At 37.6% G+C, this 17,541-nt stretch overlaps 1 protein-coding gene across 2 annotated transcripts in view; it reads right to left on the bottom strand.

Moving 5' to 3' along the window:
• arhgef39 (Rho guanine nucleotide exchange factor (GEF) 39) overlaps positions 1-17,541 on the bottom strand; it is a 105,141-nt gene that overhangs the window by 63,203 nt on the left and 24,397 nt on the right. For both annotated transcript variants that reach the window (XM_062065682.1, XM_062065681.1), the window contains exons 4-5: positions 11,875-11,995; positions 7,988-8,106 (exon numbers count right to left, since the gene is read on the bottom strand). In XM_062065682.1, coding sequence (XP_061921666.1) covers positions 7,988-8,106; positions 11,875-11,995 — 240 coding nt within the window. The remainder of the gene's footprint in view (positions 1-7,987; positions 8,107-11,874; positions 11,996-17,541) is intronic.

The raw sequence follows: 17,541 nt of genomic DNA, 5'->3' as shown, positions 1-17,541 counted from the left end.
TAGAACAGTGTTTCTAAACCCAAGGCCCGGAAACCATTGTAGGGCTGCCAAAAAAATATCTGTTTCTCAGATGTGGTCTGTGTGGTACTCAGTTGTAATACACTTTTCCACCACTTGTGACAGTCATGATTATATTAAACAAACAGAAGAAGTCTGGAGCTAAAGTCATAGAGACGTTTCTTAACTTAAGCACTTTAATGTTATTGAAAGTTCAGTTAAGAAACATAATTATTATTAATTTAATTTATTTATTTATTTTAGCACAACATTATTTATTTTTTCATCATTTATTTATGTGTTACTTTTTAAGCTGTATGTTTTGGTAGTACTTATTTTTGTCATCAGCCTGATCTAAGCCTAAGGTTTATAAATAATAAACTTTGTGATTAACACATGGTTTGTTATCATTTGATAGGTTGTAAATTGTGTGTAGGTTAGATATAATTACTGATTAAAATCAAGAGTAAGATTACTAATTTAGGGTTTATATTTGAGTGGGCTCCGGACCCCTCGGTAGTGGATAAGTTGGGTACCGAGGTAAAAAAAGATTAAGAACCCCGGAGTTAGAATAATACATAAAATTGGCTGTCGAGAACAATCAAACCCTTTATTTGTTGAACCAAAAATATTGAAATTCAATAGTTTGGCGCATCTGCAAAGAGCTAATATTATGCACAAAGCAAACTGTAACCTGTTACCCAAGAATGTACAACATTTATTATCAACAAAGGAGGCAAAAGATAATCTTAGAGAAAAAAATGTAACTCAAAACATTTGTATGTACAATAAGACCTTTAGTATCAATCAATCAATCAATCAATCAATGTTTATTTATATAGCCCTAAATCACAAGGGTCTCAAAGGGCTGTACAAGCCACAACGACATCCTCGGTACAGAGCCCACATACGGGCAAGGAAAACTCACCCCAGTGGGACGTCAATGTGAATGACTATGAGAAACCTTGGAGAGGACCGCATATGTGGGTAACCCCCCCCCCCCCCCCCCCTCTAGGGGAGACCGAAAGCAATGGATGTCGAGTGGGTCTGACATAATATTGTGAAAGTCCAACACATCAGCGAAAGTCCAGTCCATAGTGGGGCCAGCAGGAACCATCCCGAGTGGAGACGGGTCAGCAGCGTAGAGATGTCCCCATCTGATGGACAGGCTAGCGGTCCACCCCGGGTTGGGAGCAGAGTAGAAAAGAAAAGAAACGGCAGATCAACTGGTCTAAAAGGGAGTCTATTTAAAGGCTAGAGTATACAAATGAGTTTTAAGATGAGACTTAAATGCTTCTACTGAGGTAGCATCTCTAACTTTTACCGGGAGGGCATTCCATAGTATTGGAGCCCGAATAGAAAACGCTCTATAGCCCGCAGACTTTTTTTGGGCTCTGGGAATCACTAATAAGCCAGAGTTCTTTGAACGCAGATTATTTGCCGGGACATATGGTACAATACAATCGTCAAGATAGGCAGGAGCTTGACCGTGTAGTATTTTATACGTAAGTAGTAAAACCTTAAAGTCGCATCTTAAGTGCACAGGAAGCCAGTGCAGGTGAGCCAGTATAGGCTTAATATGATCAAACTTTCTTGTTTTTGTCAAAAGTCTAGCAGCCGCATTTTGTACCATCTGTAATCTTTTAATGCTAGACATAGGGAGGCCCGAAAACAAAACGTTACAGTAATCGAGACGAGATGTAACGAATGCATGGATAATGATCTCAGTGGACAAAATGGAACGAATTTTAGCGATATTACGGAGATGAAAGAAGGCCGTTTAGTAACACTCTTAATGTGTGACTCAAACGAGAGAGTTGGGTCGAAGATAATACCCAGATTCTTTACCGAGTCGCCTTGTTTAATTGTTTGGTTGTCAAATGTTAAGGTGGTATTATTAAATAGATGTCGGTGTTGAGCAGGACCGATAATCAGCATTTCCGTTTTCTTAGCGTTGAGTTGCAAAAAGTTAGCGGACATCCATTGTTTAATTTCATTAAGACACGCCTCCAGCTGACTACAATCCGGCGTGTTGGTCAGCTTTAGGGGCATGTAGAGTTGAGTGTCATCAGCATAACAGTGAAAGCTAACACCGTATTTGCGTATGATGTCACCTAGCGGCAGCATGTAAATACTAAAGAGTGCAGGGCCAAGAACCGAACCCTGGGGAACTCCGCACGTTACCTTAACATAGTCCGAGGTCACATTGTTATGGGAGACACACTGCATCCTGTCAGTAAGATAAGAGTTAAACCAAGACAAGGCTAAGTCTGTCATCCCAATACGTGTTTTGATACGCTCTAATAAAATATTAAGATCAACAGTATCGAAAGCGGCGCTAAGATCAAGAAGCAGCAACATAGATGAAGCATCAGAATCCATCGTTAGCAATAGATCATTAGTCATTTTTGCGAGGGCTGTCTCCGTAGAGTGATTTGCCCTGAAACCGGATTGAAAAGGTTCACAGAGATTGTTAGACGCTAAGTGTTCATTTAGCTGCTGTGCTACAATTTTTTCGAGGATTTTCGAGATAAACGGAAGGTGGGACACCGGCCGGTAGTTTACCAGGAGATCAGGATCGAGGTTAGGTCTTTTGAGTAGAGGATGAATAACCGCTTTTTTGAATGCTAGGGGAACAGTGCCAGAGGAAAGTGATAAGTTTATAATATTTAACACTGATGGACCTAATAATACAAAAAGCTCCTTGATAAGTTTCCCAGGAATTGGGTCAAGTAAACATGTTGTTTGTTTTGTCCCATTTACATATTTTGACAATTCCTCCAATGTTATTTCATCAAAGAGAGAGAAACTATTTTGGAGGGCGGTATCCGTCGTATATACAGTCGTATTTGTGTTAATAGAACCCAGTTGTAGCTGAGATGCATTGTCTTTAATCTCTTTTCTAATGACTTCAATTTTCTTATTAAAGAAATTCATAAAGTCATCAGTATGTGAAATTAAATTTTGGAAATAATTAAGCAAAGAAGTCAAACAATGTATTAATATAATCCAGTTTAAGAAACTGTTCAAAATCAAAGTGTTTACAAAGTACAAGAAAGAAGAATCCTGACTAACATCTTGAGCGTTATTAAAAAATGATAATCTTATCCATCCCATGATGTGATTCATAACTTGTACAACTATTTATTTATGACAACTTTATTGTTTATTCATGTATTTAATATTTGTTTACTTACTAATGTATCTATGTATCTATTTACTTAATCATTTATTAATTTATTCACTGTATTGTTACAGATAGAGCACAAACAAATATGTTAGAAATTGCTATTAAACGAAAAGGGGTATGATTAATTAGGCTCTGCTTCTTTCAACTCCTTTTCAGATATGTTGTAATGAGAAACTGGACCCATGCAATGTATCGTATTGTAATTGAATGCATGCAACCATAACAATAAAGCACACCCTGTTTAATTCAAGACCCCCCAAGACTGGATAAAGGATGTCAACATAAGTGGCAATAGTTGACTGAAATTGAAACCAAAACTAGCACAACAAAGCACAATATAATAAAACCCAGAATAGGGGTTGGAATTATTAGCCAATTTCCCAAATCAATTTGATTTTGATAAATAAGGTTTTAAAATAATTATTATGATTTGATTTGTACTTATTCAACTCGTTGCTACCAGTCCAGGGTGTGTGTGCCCTCTTCTTTGCAAAAAGTCAACTGGGATAGGCTCCAGCTAAGCTGTGACCCTGAACAGAATAAGTGGTAAAAAATTAGTAAATAAATTAAGTTTTTTGGTCAGATTTTGTGTGAGAGTGGAAAAACATGCAAAACCAACATTTTGTTGCAAAGTGTGGCCTAGACCAGTGGTCCCCAACCACCGGGCCGTGGATCGATTGGTACCGGGCCGCACAAGAAAAAAAACAAACAAAAAAAACAAAAAACAAAAAAAAAACTTTTTATTTTTTTATTTTATTTTTTTTAATAAAATCAACATGATCCACTTACAATTAGTGCACCAAACCAAAAAACCTCCCTCCCCCATTTACACTCATTCGTACAAAAGGGTTGTTCCTTTCTGTTATTAAAGGCCTACTGAAATGAAATGTTTTTATTTAAACGGGGATAGCGGATCCATTCTATGTGTCATACTTGATCATTTTGCGATATTGCCATATTTTTGCTGAAAGGATTTAGTAGAGAACATCGACGATAAAGTTCGCAACTTTTGGTCGCTGATAAAAAAAAGCCTTGCCTATACCGGAAGTAGCGTGACGTTACAGGAGGAAGGGTTGCTCACATTTTGCTATTGTTTACAATGCAGCGAGAGATATTCGGACCGAGAAAGCGACGATTACCCCATTAATTTGAGCGAGGATTAAAGATTTGTGGATAAGGAACGTGAGAGTGAAGGACTAGAGTGCAGTGCAGGACGTATCTTTTTTCGCTCTGACCGTAACTTAGGTACAAGGGTTCATTGGATTCCACACTTTCTCCTTTTTCTATTGTGGATCACGGATTTGTATTTTAAACCACCTCGGATACTATATCCTCTTGAAAATGAGAGTCGAGAACGCGAAATGGACATCACAGTGACTTTTATCTCCACGACAATACATCGGCGAAGCTCTTTAGCTACGGAGCTAACGTGATAGCATCGGGCTCAAATGCAGATAAAAACAAAATAAATAAACCCCTGACTGGAAGGATAGACAGAAGATCAACAATACTTTTAAACCATGAACATGTAAATACACGGTTAATAATTTCCAGCCTGGCGAAGCTTAACAATACTGTTGCTAACGACGCCATTGAAGCTAACTTAGCTACGGAACGGCGGCGGGCGTTGTAGCTTTTGAAGACACCCCGGCCGCCATCAGAGTCGGCAAGAAACATATATTTCCCCAAAGTTACGTACGTGACATGCACATAGCGACACGCACGTACGGGCAAGCGATCAAATGTTTGGAAGCCAAAGCTGTACTCACGGTAGCGCGTCTGCTATCCATCTCAAAGTCCTTCTGGTTGTGTTGCTGTAGTCCGCCGCTAATACACCGATCCCACCTACAACTTTCTTCTTTGCAGTCTTCATTGTTCATTAAACAAATTGCAAAAGATTCACTAACACAGATGTCCAGAATACTGTGGAATTTTTCGATGAAAACAGAGCTGTTTGTATGGTGACACATTGGTGTACCAATACTTCCGTTGCCTCCGTGACGTCACGCGCATACGTCATCATACATATACGTTTTCAACCGTAAGTGTAGCGGGAAATTTAAAATTGCCCTTTTTAGTTAACCCGGCCGTATTGGCATGTGTTGCAATGTTAAGATTTCATCATTGATATATAAACTATCAGACTGCGTGGTCGGTAGTAGTGGGTTTCAGTAGGCTTTTAATATTTCTGGTTCCTACATTCTATATCAATATAGATCAATACAGTCTGCAGGGATACAGTCCGTAAGCACACATGATTGTATTTTTTTATGACAAAAAAAAATTAAAAATAAAAATACCATACACCCACACCCCCTCCCCCCTCCCGGTCCGTGGGACAAATGTTCAAGCGTTGACCGGTCCGCAGTTACAAAAAGGTTGGGGACCACTGGCCTAGACCACCAAAGCTATATTCAGAAGCATGCAGTCACAGTATCACTATGTATTTACCCTCATGATATGCATATCTGAGGTATCTTATCAGAAATTAAATTCTCTAATGTATGCATGTCTGGTATTTTCTTTAGACATAAATATAAGTATTATGAATCAAACGATTGTAAGTAAATAACTAAATAAGAATAAGTACACTCTCAGATTTTAGGGTTTAGCTGGATAGATCTAACATATCGAAGGTTTGATAGTACATCTGGAATGATGATGAGCACAGAAGAAGCGAATAGATGGGGGGCGGGGGAACTAATTAAGATGCAAACAAGCAGCTTGATAAACCAATGTCACAGAATCTGCTGCATTGGAAAGCTCATTTGAGATGATTTCTCTTCTTGTTCCTCTAATTAACAAGCAAGATCAGGACCGCATGTAATTACAGCTAACACAAACCGATACTTAGCAAAATACATTTTGACAGTTAGTGGACAGACTGAGTACATCCGTAGCGACACATCAAACAATAATAATTATACCTGCCAACATAGATGATGGAATTTGAAATGCAGCAAATGACTAGAGATAGAACAACAACCAATCACACAAAAACAAATCAGGTACAGTATTGTGCAACCCGCTTAAGTAGGCCCCTTTATGTCACCCAATTAATCAAGATTCAGTCCACCATCTTATTCCTATTACTTAAACGTGTCAAAGTAATACATACATGGTCTACTGCTTTTGTTAACATAACATTTGAAACACAAAGTAGTATTAACTTGGATTATTTATTTATATGTATGTTTTTTGATTTACAGAAGCTTTATTGTTATTGCAAACCAAGGCATTAAAACAGAATTACCACAGCAGATAGGAGTTCAAAATATAATATGAAAACATAAAAATCTAAATATGCTCTAAAAGAAAAAAAAACACGGTAAACAACTGTAGGTTCAAAATCTTTTATCACCCATTTTCCTCATTCCTTGTAAAATAATTCGAAAGCAATTCGCAGTTTTGTTTTAAATTTTGGTTATGAAACAAACACTTATGTCAGCTAGTCCGAGGGGCGTCAATATAAACAGGCTCCACTAGTGACTAACAAAATATTGCCCTATTGTTTTGTCCTATGGGAATAAGTTACTTGTACATATACAATATGTACCAGCCAATTTTTTATGAATGGAGGGAAAACAGCTAAAATGTCAAAATATTTTACTAACACCCAATCAACATGTCTGTAATAAGTCACAAATAAAAGTGCAAGCAATGGCTAGTTTTGATACTGTCAACATACGCTTATGTTGCTTACACTAGCGAGCTTCATGGTATTACGTTTGTGACATATCTAAACCTTAATGGTGTAACTAAATCCTAATATATTCATATTTGTTTTGTTTATCTACAAGACATTTTAGAGAACAGTGCAATGAAACACGTGTTAAAAAAGTTACACCGCTGTTTACTGTAAAAATAATGTGTTAATGATGCATTGTTTATTTAAAGTGCATTGGGACAAGAATACATTTCTGAACAAAATATTTTTTGCACTGGTGAATTGCAACTGGATTCTAAGGGGAACATCAACATGCAACAAGAAGAAACAGGGGCATGATAGTATATTAGAGCGTTCATGATATTTTGTCACAATACAATGGAATGTTGTGATATGGTGATATATTGCAATATTTTACATACTTCACTAATACATTTAAAGTGGAGCTTAAATTACAACTTGTATATATGTGACAGCGACACTATATATATGAGACAATTTTGCATTTCCGCTTTGCAAAGTGTCGCTGTCACCGCTACCTCATTATGCGGGGTTAGTGATCCACTTTCTGTACATTTGTAATAAGTGGAAATTTAATTATGGAACTACATTGATTTTGACCCTTTTTTGTCCAATGAATTGTTACTCGTTAATCGTTTGTCGCTGCAATACCAACAAGTTACCGTAGTTTTATCCAAAGTTAGTTATATATTTTTAAAATCATTATTAAAAAATCGATATTATACTGTATCACTATAACGCGATATGTCATACCGCAATACAATGCTAGTGATATTATTCCCACTCCATAGTATAAGTATAAAAAATGGACTGAAATGTATTCAAAACTGCATGTAAATGCAAACAGCTGATTAAATGTTTAAGATTATCAGCTTCAAAATCTGCGGTAAAATATTGCTTGCATGTAATTTTTAGTCAGACATTCACACTGTCCTGACTTACTCTGCTCTTTTCATTCTAAGTTGTACATCAGTGTGTGTATATTGTACATTCATGCATAAAAAAGTCAGACAATTTCAACTGTGTGGTAAATAAACATCATTTTTCAGTAGAAATACAGTTTTAGGTTATATACATACCTTATTCAGTGATTATTGATTCGGAAAACTTACTGATCAGTCCGCTCGATGGGAAGGTGAAGCAGGACCTCTAACTTTTGGCTGTTGAACTCTGGCCGAGCTTCCTGAAGTTTCTTAAAGCGTCTGAAGGCCTTATTTTTCTTCAGTTGGAGCTGAGAAAAATGTTTTAAATGTAAAACTTCCAATTTGACATCAAGGCAAATAGTTAATTGTTTTCAAGGTTGTTTAGGACAGTAGAAACCACTTAAGGGTCATATTATGATTTTCTCTACATTTCTTTGTGGTCTACATAAGTGTTTGTTCCTCAGCTGTGGTCTGTATGTGCCGCAGTGGTGCTCAATTGTAATAAATATACCTTTTCACTACTTGTAGCAGTAAGGACAATATCAAACAAACAGTCTGGAGCATAAGTCATACAGAAGTTTCTTAAGCGCAAACATTATAACTAAAGTGGTAAATGTGTATTTTCTTTTAACTTAACTTTTATCAACAGTTTATTTAAAAAACATATGTATTATTCCATCCATGCATTCATTTTATGTCGCTTGCATTATTATTAATTTAGTCAGAATTTATTTTAGCACTGCGTAAATATATGTAAAAAAAAAATATCCGTTTGTATGAGTCCCAATTATAGCAGTATATTTAATTAGTATTTATTTTTGTAATCAGCCTGACCTAAGCCTTGATAATAGTATTTGTGATTAACAAATGTTTTAGTATCATTTGACAAGGTTTATCCTGTTAAACTTAAAGTAGGTTAGATTTAAATATCAAATACGATTAAAATCAAGAGTAAGATTATTAATTCAGTGTTAATATTTGAGTGGATCTTGGGCCCCTCTGTAGTGGAAAAGTTGGGCCCTGAGGTCAAAAAGGTTAACATAACATGTAATGTTGGTGCTTTAGTCAAAATGTTGCATAGATTTAGTTTTTGAAGACCATCTTCTAGCCCAGGGGTGGGCAATTAATTTTTACCGGGGGCCGCATGAGCAACCCGAGCACTGCTGGAGGGCCACACCGACAATATTTCAATTAAATTTTGCTTAAATTATTTTTGATATACCGTAAGATAAAAAATAAGAATATTTTCATTTAACCTAACTTATCTTTATACAAAAGCAGATGGCTTTTGATGGTTTTATTTTTAACACTTTCTTACACCTGATGTATAATACCATGCACAAATTTCAATTTCTGTCACTTTATCCTGCATCCTCTTTGTTGTGAACGTAGCACGCCTGTAAGGTGCTTGGCGAAGAAGGAGGAAGCGTTGCTGTTGCGGAAATGAGGAGTGAGGATAGCTGTGCGTGTGGAAAGAACGAGATAAGTTGAGCTGTGTTAGTATAGCTTGCGCAATAAAAGTTTAAAAAGAGCATCAAACTTGGTGTGCACTTCTTCTGGACTCTACAATTGATGTCAGAAGTGGGATGAAATGCCTCCCAGTTCGCCTTGCCATCAAACCTGGGAGTCTTCATTGAGGGCGGAATTCCCCCATGGCAAGCAGCATGAGCTGCACCTGTAGACACTGCCTCTCTCTCTCTCTCTCTCTCTCTCTCTCTCTCTCTCTCTCTCTCTCTCTCTCTCTCTCTCTCTCTCTCTCTCTCTCTCTCTCTCTCTCTCTCTCTCTCTCTCTCTCTCTCTCTCTCTCTCTCTCTCTCTCTCTCTCTCTCTCTCTCTCCTCACGTGGCACGTCCCTCTCGATGACGTAGCAGGCTGCGCACACAATTACATTACACTTTTTTTTTTATGTAACCAAATTTAAGTAATTTATTGTATGAATGGATATACTGTATATAGTCTATTAATTACATACTGTTGGCCATAATAACTTTAAAAAACATCCCCAATATCATAAAAATGTTTCTCTATGCTTAATTCATCCATCAATACATTTTCTACCACTTGTCCCTCTTTTCGAAAAAATAAATTGTGCATCTAAACCCCCTGTCAGGAATGATAGAGCTAGTCACGCACCTAAACAGAGTTGCCACTCGACACAAGTAAGGAGAGAAAGTTAAAAAGAAAGGTATTTCAAGTTAATTAAGGCATTTCTTGTTCAAGCCTGTGTAAACTAGCCTAAATATTATGCCATTACTACCGACAATAACGTCTACAAAAGCACTCAGAGAGAACAGACCTCCACCAGGACCCTACATCCTAATAGTAAAAAAAAATCCTCGATTCAGACGGTGATCCAGATCACGCCCTAAATGTAATGACGTGTTCCATAGCAAATTTCTTAAAAGTTACATTAAAATCTGCCTATAACCTTTTGAGCTATTGTGAGAATAAGATATTTTTAAGTGTTCTTTTTTTACTCCAGTCATGTTCAAAGCAGTTAGTATTTTTCCATGTAGTGTCTCTCTCTCTCTCTCTGGCGAGCTCCTCACGTGGCACGTCCCTCTCGATGACGTTGACACACAATTAAGCAGTGCAGTATGCGCAAAGTTTTACTTCTGCCACCAATTGTAGCGTCCAGAAGAAGTGCACACCAAGTCTGACGCTCTTTTTAAACTTTTATTGAGCAAGCTATACTAACACAGCTCAACTTATCTCATTCCTTCCACACGCACATATCCTCACTCCTCATTTACGCAACTCAAGAACACAACATCGACTTCAGCAGGTCATTACACTATATTCTTTAAACACAGCAACATGTGTACCACAAATTAAGCACACGGCTTTACCTTTACTTGGCAGTCCATGTCTTGTTGAAAACACGCCATTCGTCATCACCTTTTCTTTTTTTAGCGTCTCGGGGATAACCGGGCGGACCGCCCACAAATAACACTTTTCAAAATAAAAGCAGTACAGTTGTATTGCACGCACGAATGTATTTTGTAATTTGTGATTGCCGCTGCGCGCACGAGCATACGTCCACACGGAAGTCATACAAATAACGCTTTTCAAAACAAAAGCAGCACCGTTGTATTGCACACTCGAGATACTTTTTTAAATGTATTTTGTAATTTATGATTGGCCTCACGTGGGCCGGACAGGGACGTACAAAGGGCCGGATGCGGCCCGCGGGCCGCAGAATGCCCAGGTCTGTTCTAGCCGCTTTCTGACCATTTTTGTTTTTAGAATGCGCCGTTTTGTGGGCTGTATATTTACGTGTTAAAGTGCTCCTGCAGGCAAAACCCCCTTCTAGCGTGTCTCCACCCACCAGCCTTTTTTTTTGTTTTTAGCACTTTCATATCGAGTCTACCGACGCAGTATAACTTTAGGCTACTTTTTTGTCTTTATTAGAAATGGCAGTAGCGGAGGATTTTATCATGCATTTGCATGCACAAGCTGGTCCGCCCCACAAGAGGATAGAAAAAAATAAGGAACTTATTGTCGACAACTGAATAAAAATGGCGGACTCGCGCAAAGCTCTTCGGGTAAACCCCTACCATATGTGGAGATATCCGCTGGCGTAACTATAACAAATACATCACAATTATCCCAAATTCTAAAGGGCTCGTTTGGAAAGAGGCAAAAGTGTTTTATTAATATCCCCGCCATGCCACTATGGTTTGGATTCAAATTTTCGGGATTTATGGGTATTCAAAATACACAAAAACACGGGCCAAAAGGTATGAAAAGTTGGTTTTGTATAATATACCTGCTCTATGTCGACCACTTATTCAAGTCCTGGTCTATAGTGCCTGCTTAAGTCAATGTCCACAAACATGTAAGCATGAGTATGTGTCAACATTTGGGTGACATAAAGCCCTTAACTTGTCACTCATGTCAATTATGAACAAACTCAGCATATATATTTAAAGACACCCAAGGAAAGCTCTACTTTGTTTTCAAAATTCTAACATTTTAACAAACAGGCTCTTTACACGATTCATTGACAATCAATTCAACAGTAGAATTATTAGTTTGTGTGTGTTCATAGTGATGTCCGGTTCCCTAGCATTTACCTCAATGACTTTTACGGCATTGTAAAAGTTGTCCACAAAGACGTTGTAGTGGTGAAGTTGAGGACAAAACTGGTCAAAGCCTTGTCCGAAGTAGCCATTTTCCATGTGGACCAGCAAAGATCTACAAATGACAGAATAATGCACAGGTTATGACGACAAACATCATGATGAACATTATGTAGGAATTCAGTCAGTGTATAAATAAATCAAAGTCAAAAACAGGGTTGCCAATCGTGGTAATAATATTAAAAGGCACGTAATGTTAGTTTTAACAACTTTAACATCTAATCAGTGTGGTTTAAAATATAATTCAAACAATCATATGAATAAACAATTTGGAGCATGTTTTCCCAGACTGTTTAAGACCCAATTAAGAGACGGGGTGCCCAGCAGATATACTGTTCACTGACACTTGACAACCCACAAAATCTGGCAAGGCATCTGTTTTTACGTCACTACCTCAAGTTTGGGCATGGCTGATTCAGAGAATGGATGTGATTTTTCAAAATTAATTTCAGAATCTGTTTAATTGAATGCAATGAATCTGTTGGACAAATTGACTAAAGTAGAACCTGTTTAAGTCGACATCTTAGGGTGGCTGACTCACACAGACCAAACCGGTTGTCGACATAGCAGAAAAAATAGCCTGGCTAGCAAATATACTTGCGGCATTCGTCAGACATAAAGAGAATGGACAATAATACAATTTTTTAACCTACATACCTTGTGAACATAAAAGTATTTCTTCCGGTGGCTAACAGTCATAAAGAATAAGTAAAGAGTGCATATTGTTAATTACGGAAAAGAGAAGTTTATTGTGAAATAATAAAGGACGTTTGGTCTGATGCTGAAGCTTTGAAGGTAAGTGGCAGTTCCATTTTGACATAACCGCACCTATGCTTTGGCAGGAAGACAAATAATACATGTCGACATAAACCGATCCATTTTTCACAGAAATAACATTTTACATTGACAAAAGCCATGTATGAATAAAACACGTATGTGGATGTCAGTTTAAGCGGGCACTTTACAGCAGGGTTTGCCCTATATATAAATGACTGTGTGGTGCAAAGCTATTGCAAGATAATGCCGCCACACCTTCAAAATGTTTTTTTTTTTACATTACACTTTTTTTTTTATGTAACCAAATTTAAGTAATTTATTGTATGAATGGATATACTGTATATAGTCTATTAATTACATACTGTTGGCCATAATAACTTTAAAAAACATCCCCAATATCATAAAAATGTTTCTCTATGCTTAGTTCATCCATCAATACATTTTCTACCACTTGTCCCTCTTTTCGAAAAAATAAATTGTGCATCCAAACCCCCTGTCAGGAATGATAGAGCTAGTCACGCACCTAAACAGAGTTGCCACTCGACACAAGTAAGGAGAGAAAGTTAAAAAGAAAGGTATTTCAAGTTAATTAAGGCATTTCTTGTTCAAGCCTGTGTAAACTAGCCTAAATATTATGCCATTACTACCGACAATAACGTCTACAAAAGCACTCAGAGAGAACAGACCTCCACCAGGACCCTACATCCTAATAGTAAAAAAAAATCCTCGATTCAGACGGTGATCCAGATCACGCCCTAAATGTAATGACGTGTTCCATAGCAAATTTCTTAAAAGTTACATTAAAATCTGCCTATAACCTTTTGAGCTATTGTGAGAATAAGATATTTTTAAGTGTTCTTTTTTTACTCCATAGTCATGTTCAAAGCAGTTAGTATTTTTCCATGTAGTGTGTATTCTCGCAACCTCCTTGCTTTTATCTTATGTCTGCTCGTAAACTCTTTGTTTTGTCTTAAGGGCTCCTGTTTGTCGGCTCACAGAGCTGTTTTGGCCAGTTTCTTATCTGTTTTGAAGAAGCAGCTGTGCTCCTTTCTGGGCGAGAGGGGCTGGTTTAGCTTTACATAAGCTGACTCTTTTTGTTTGGATTTAGACCTCGCTTGCTGATGCTATGGCTTATTGTAAGGTCTGGTCTCCTAAAGCTTTAGTAAAACTTGGACAAGTACCATTCTCTCTCTGGGGTCATTTTTACTCAACATATATGTCATCCAAAAGAATTTGGGATTGACCAGTGTGTTTTATTCCCTCAGAAGAAGACTGGTCGCGCGCAACACTATCTATGTGTTATGTGTGTAGCAGAATGAAATAAATTGAGTGACCCCGCTTGTCCGTCTCCACTATCTTTACCTCTGTGGAGCCACTAGCATACGCACACAAAAAAAAAAATTACTTTAGCAATAATAACGTATTAGACTTACAGTATATAGCGCTTTTCCAGACACTCAAAGCGCTTTACAGGGAGAACTGGCAAACCGTCATTCATTAACACTGGTAAGCCACATTTTGTAGCCATGGCTGCCCGGGGTAGAACAACAAAAACGTGGCTGCCAATTTGCACCTACAGCCTTTAGGACCACCACCAAACATTAATTTACATTCATACACCAGTCAACTGCAATAACCAGGATAACAGGAACTGAATTTATACCAGAACCCTCAAGTTTACAGACGGCTGCTCTACTATCTGAGCCATGTTGCCTTGAGAAGCTTGTAATGTAAGCATAAGGTAATGTAGTAAAAACAATCCGGATCAGGTCAAAAATCTAAGCAATTGTTCCTTATCCCATTTAGGATATTTCCTATAACTTTTTGATTTATTTTGCAAACTAACAGACAGACAAACCAAAGGCAACAATTACATAAACTCCTAAAGGAGGTAAAAAAACATTTATTTAAAAAAATTATGTCATGACTGCATGACAATATACTCATCTTCAACACAGGGCATGGTAAAGATAACTCATATTTTACGCTTTAGATTTTATACGCATCAAAGACCTTTGACATATTCATTTTCAAGCACTCTCCCGGTGCACATTTAGCCTCCGATCAAGCCGCATTGGACTTTGAGTGAGTGCACATTACAGCCTAAAAAATACTGCTGTTCTGCATTACTGTGGCATCAAATAAGGCACAATAACATCTGAAGTATCACTTTGCAGCAAAAAGTACACATTAGGGGTGTAACAATTCGTTTTAACAAAGATTCGATACGATTCAATATTTGTGGTTGCTAATACAAATTGTTTTTTTTTTTGTTTTTTTAGAACGATACAGAACGATAGTGAGTTAGAAATGGATTCAGTAAGTTTTTAGCAAAACAAATCAACCAGTGTGACTGGAAATAAATAGTGGATGCTGGACACTGTAGGTGAAGTTTTCGCTATTCCTGTTATTTTTTGTAAGGGAATTATGTATAAATGAATTATGGGTACAAACAAGCAAGTAAACAACAATGCATTCACATCTTATGAAAAAAGTGCAACCAACACTATAGGTTGAATTAACAGGAAACCCTTTCTGCTCACATTTTAAACATCCAAGCAATTTTCCACAAAAGTACAGTAACATTTTAACAGTAGATTTACCAGCTTAAAAAAAAGTTCTCTGACACGACCATAAAGTATCTGTTTTCTACCCTCGCATTGCCGATGATGGACAGCGTCCCAGGTGTGTGGAAGTGGAAGCACAGCACTGTTGATGGCGTTTTTCCTTCGCTTCATAATTTCCATAGCCCACATCATTCATGTATTTATTTCTAATCAAATTACTTATTATTATTGTTCGGGGAGTCGGTGTGTCATGGAACTTGCAGCGCTGTCATTTCCATTGTGTCGTTCGAATTTCTGTAATTCAAAGTTGTCTTGCGACCTCATCATTGTGTTGTGTCGTTGTATTTGTTGTGGCTTTTATAATCGTGCTGTAGCTGAAAGTTATGATATTGTTGAAATGTGGAGAAGAAAAGACAGTCCGAGATACACTCTGTCTCAGACGCTTTCTTGACAAGCGGTAAAAAACTCAAAAGTCAAAACACACATACATTATATACAAGAGCTGCTGTTCGCCACAACTCACGTTGAAACACTCAGCATATAGACACCCAAACTCAAACGGGACTCGCACACGTCACACAAACCAGCACCATCTCTTAAAGGCACACAGACACACGTCAGAGATATTACACTGTTGTTTGCATCTGTTATGACCTTTCTCGTCCAACGTAGATAACCGCCATTTTAGTTTTGATGACGCCGCAGACGGGAAAATAGACTTAATATTACATGTGCTAAACTTCATATAAAGTCTACCGTTCTTAAATCCATCCATCCATTTTCTATCGCAGTGTTTTCCTTTTTCTTGTATTGATAAACTTAATCAATTCTCTTTTAAAGCAATCTTGGATCGATACCTATCCCTTGGAAGGCAAACTTGCCGAGCATATATCGATATACTTGAAATTTAGGAAAATAAATCCATATATCGATGTATCAATCAATCGTCACATTTCTAATACACATGTTTAGAGAAAGTGTGAAGGTTGAGCAAAGTTTAGAGGGATGCTTCCTCGCATTAATGAGGGTTTAGCAGACCTTGCTCTGTAGTGCCATTTCCAGGCCTCTTCCCTACACTTGGTGTATTTACTGGGGCCCAGACGGTAAGTCTACCTTAAGGGCAGCCGAGTCCACTTTGTAGTGAGAACATGCCTGCTGAACTCAGGAACAAAAGAAGTGGATCAAGACAAAAGCAAAACAGTCGTCAAGCCTGTCAGGAACATTATAGCAACATGGATGCAATTGGTTGGGGGTGTTGACACTAGTGAAGGAGCTTGTTATCCAAACTCAGAGGAAGTACCACACACACGTTCCCACTCTCTAATGATGTTCCCAGAGACTTCTGTTTGCACACGCTAGAAGGAGCAGTTGAAGTTGATTTAAATAGATTTTAATGAAGTTGCACACCAAGGTAGCCTCTGCTCATAATCTGTACATGCAGGAGCTGCAGAGAGCATTTTAACGAGGGCAAAGGGCAGGAAACATAATGTTTGCTCCCCCCCCCCCCTCTCCCATCACTGCCAAAGGCTATTATGATGAAAATGACGTGAAAATTTGTTTTAGGTTTATTTATTTTTACATCAATTAAATTCTGTGGAAATCAGCAGCATTAGTATTCTGCATGCCATGTTAATCTGCATGAATTCCATGCAGTTGTGACATCTGGGATTCATATGATCTCAAACAATTCACGCTGAGTCGCCTTCATTTGGGCTTGCATACTAATTGTTAAGGCACTATAATAAGATCCTCTGTACATGGCTAATAAATAAATACACTGTAATTTACTCTGATAGGACAACCACCTAAAACACCAACACACTATGTTCCAAGGGACCACTTAACAAGAAGAACAATATAATACCAATATTAAAAGTGATAACAAATAATCAATTATTTATTTTAACAGCAAAATTTTGTATGAAAATTACAACAAAATGAAGCACTTTTTAGAACAATTCAAAAAACCCTTCAAAGTGATCGCTGTCAAAGAAACATGGATTGATGACAAAAAAAGAATAGATTTTGATCTGAAAGGATATGAACTAAATTACATCAACAAAACCAACCAAAACGGAGGAGGAGTAGCTGTGTATGTGATGAAGAACCTGAACTATAAAGTGGTAAAAAAAACATGTCATTTGCTATTGATAACATCTTAGATTGCATAACCTCCACAGCTCATCGAAACAGCAAAGAACAAACTCCAAAAATAACGGAACAGCGTTCCGCAACACGTTAAATGCCTTAGTCCGCA

Source organism: Entelurus aequoreus, linkage group LG12 (genome assembly GCF_033978785.1).
Source record: "Entelurus aequoreus isolate RoL-2023_Sb linkage group LG12, RoL_Eaeq_v1.1, whole genome shotgun sequence".
NCBI lineage: Eukaryota > Metazoa > Chordata > Actinopteri > Syngnathiformes > Syngnathidae > Entelurus > Entelurus aequoreus.
Note: the sequence above shows the minus strand (reverse complement) of the source record. Positions and strands in the feature narration are given on the sequence as shown.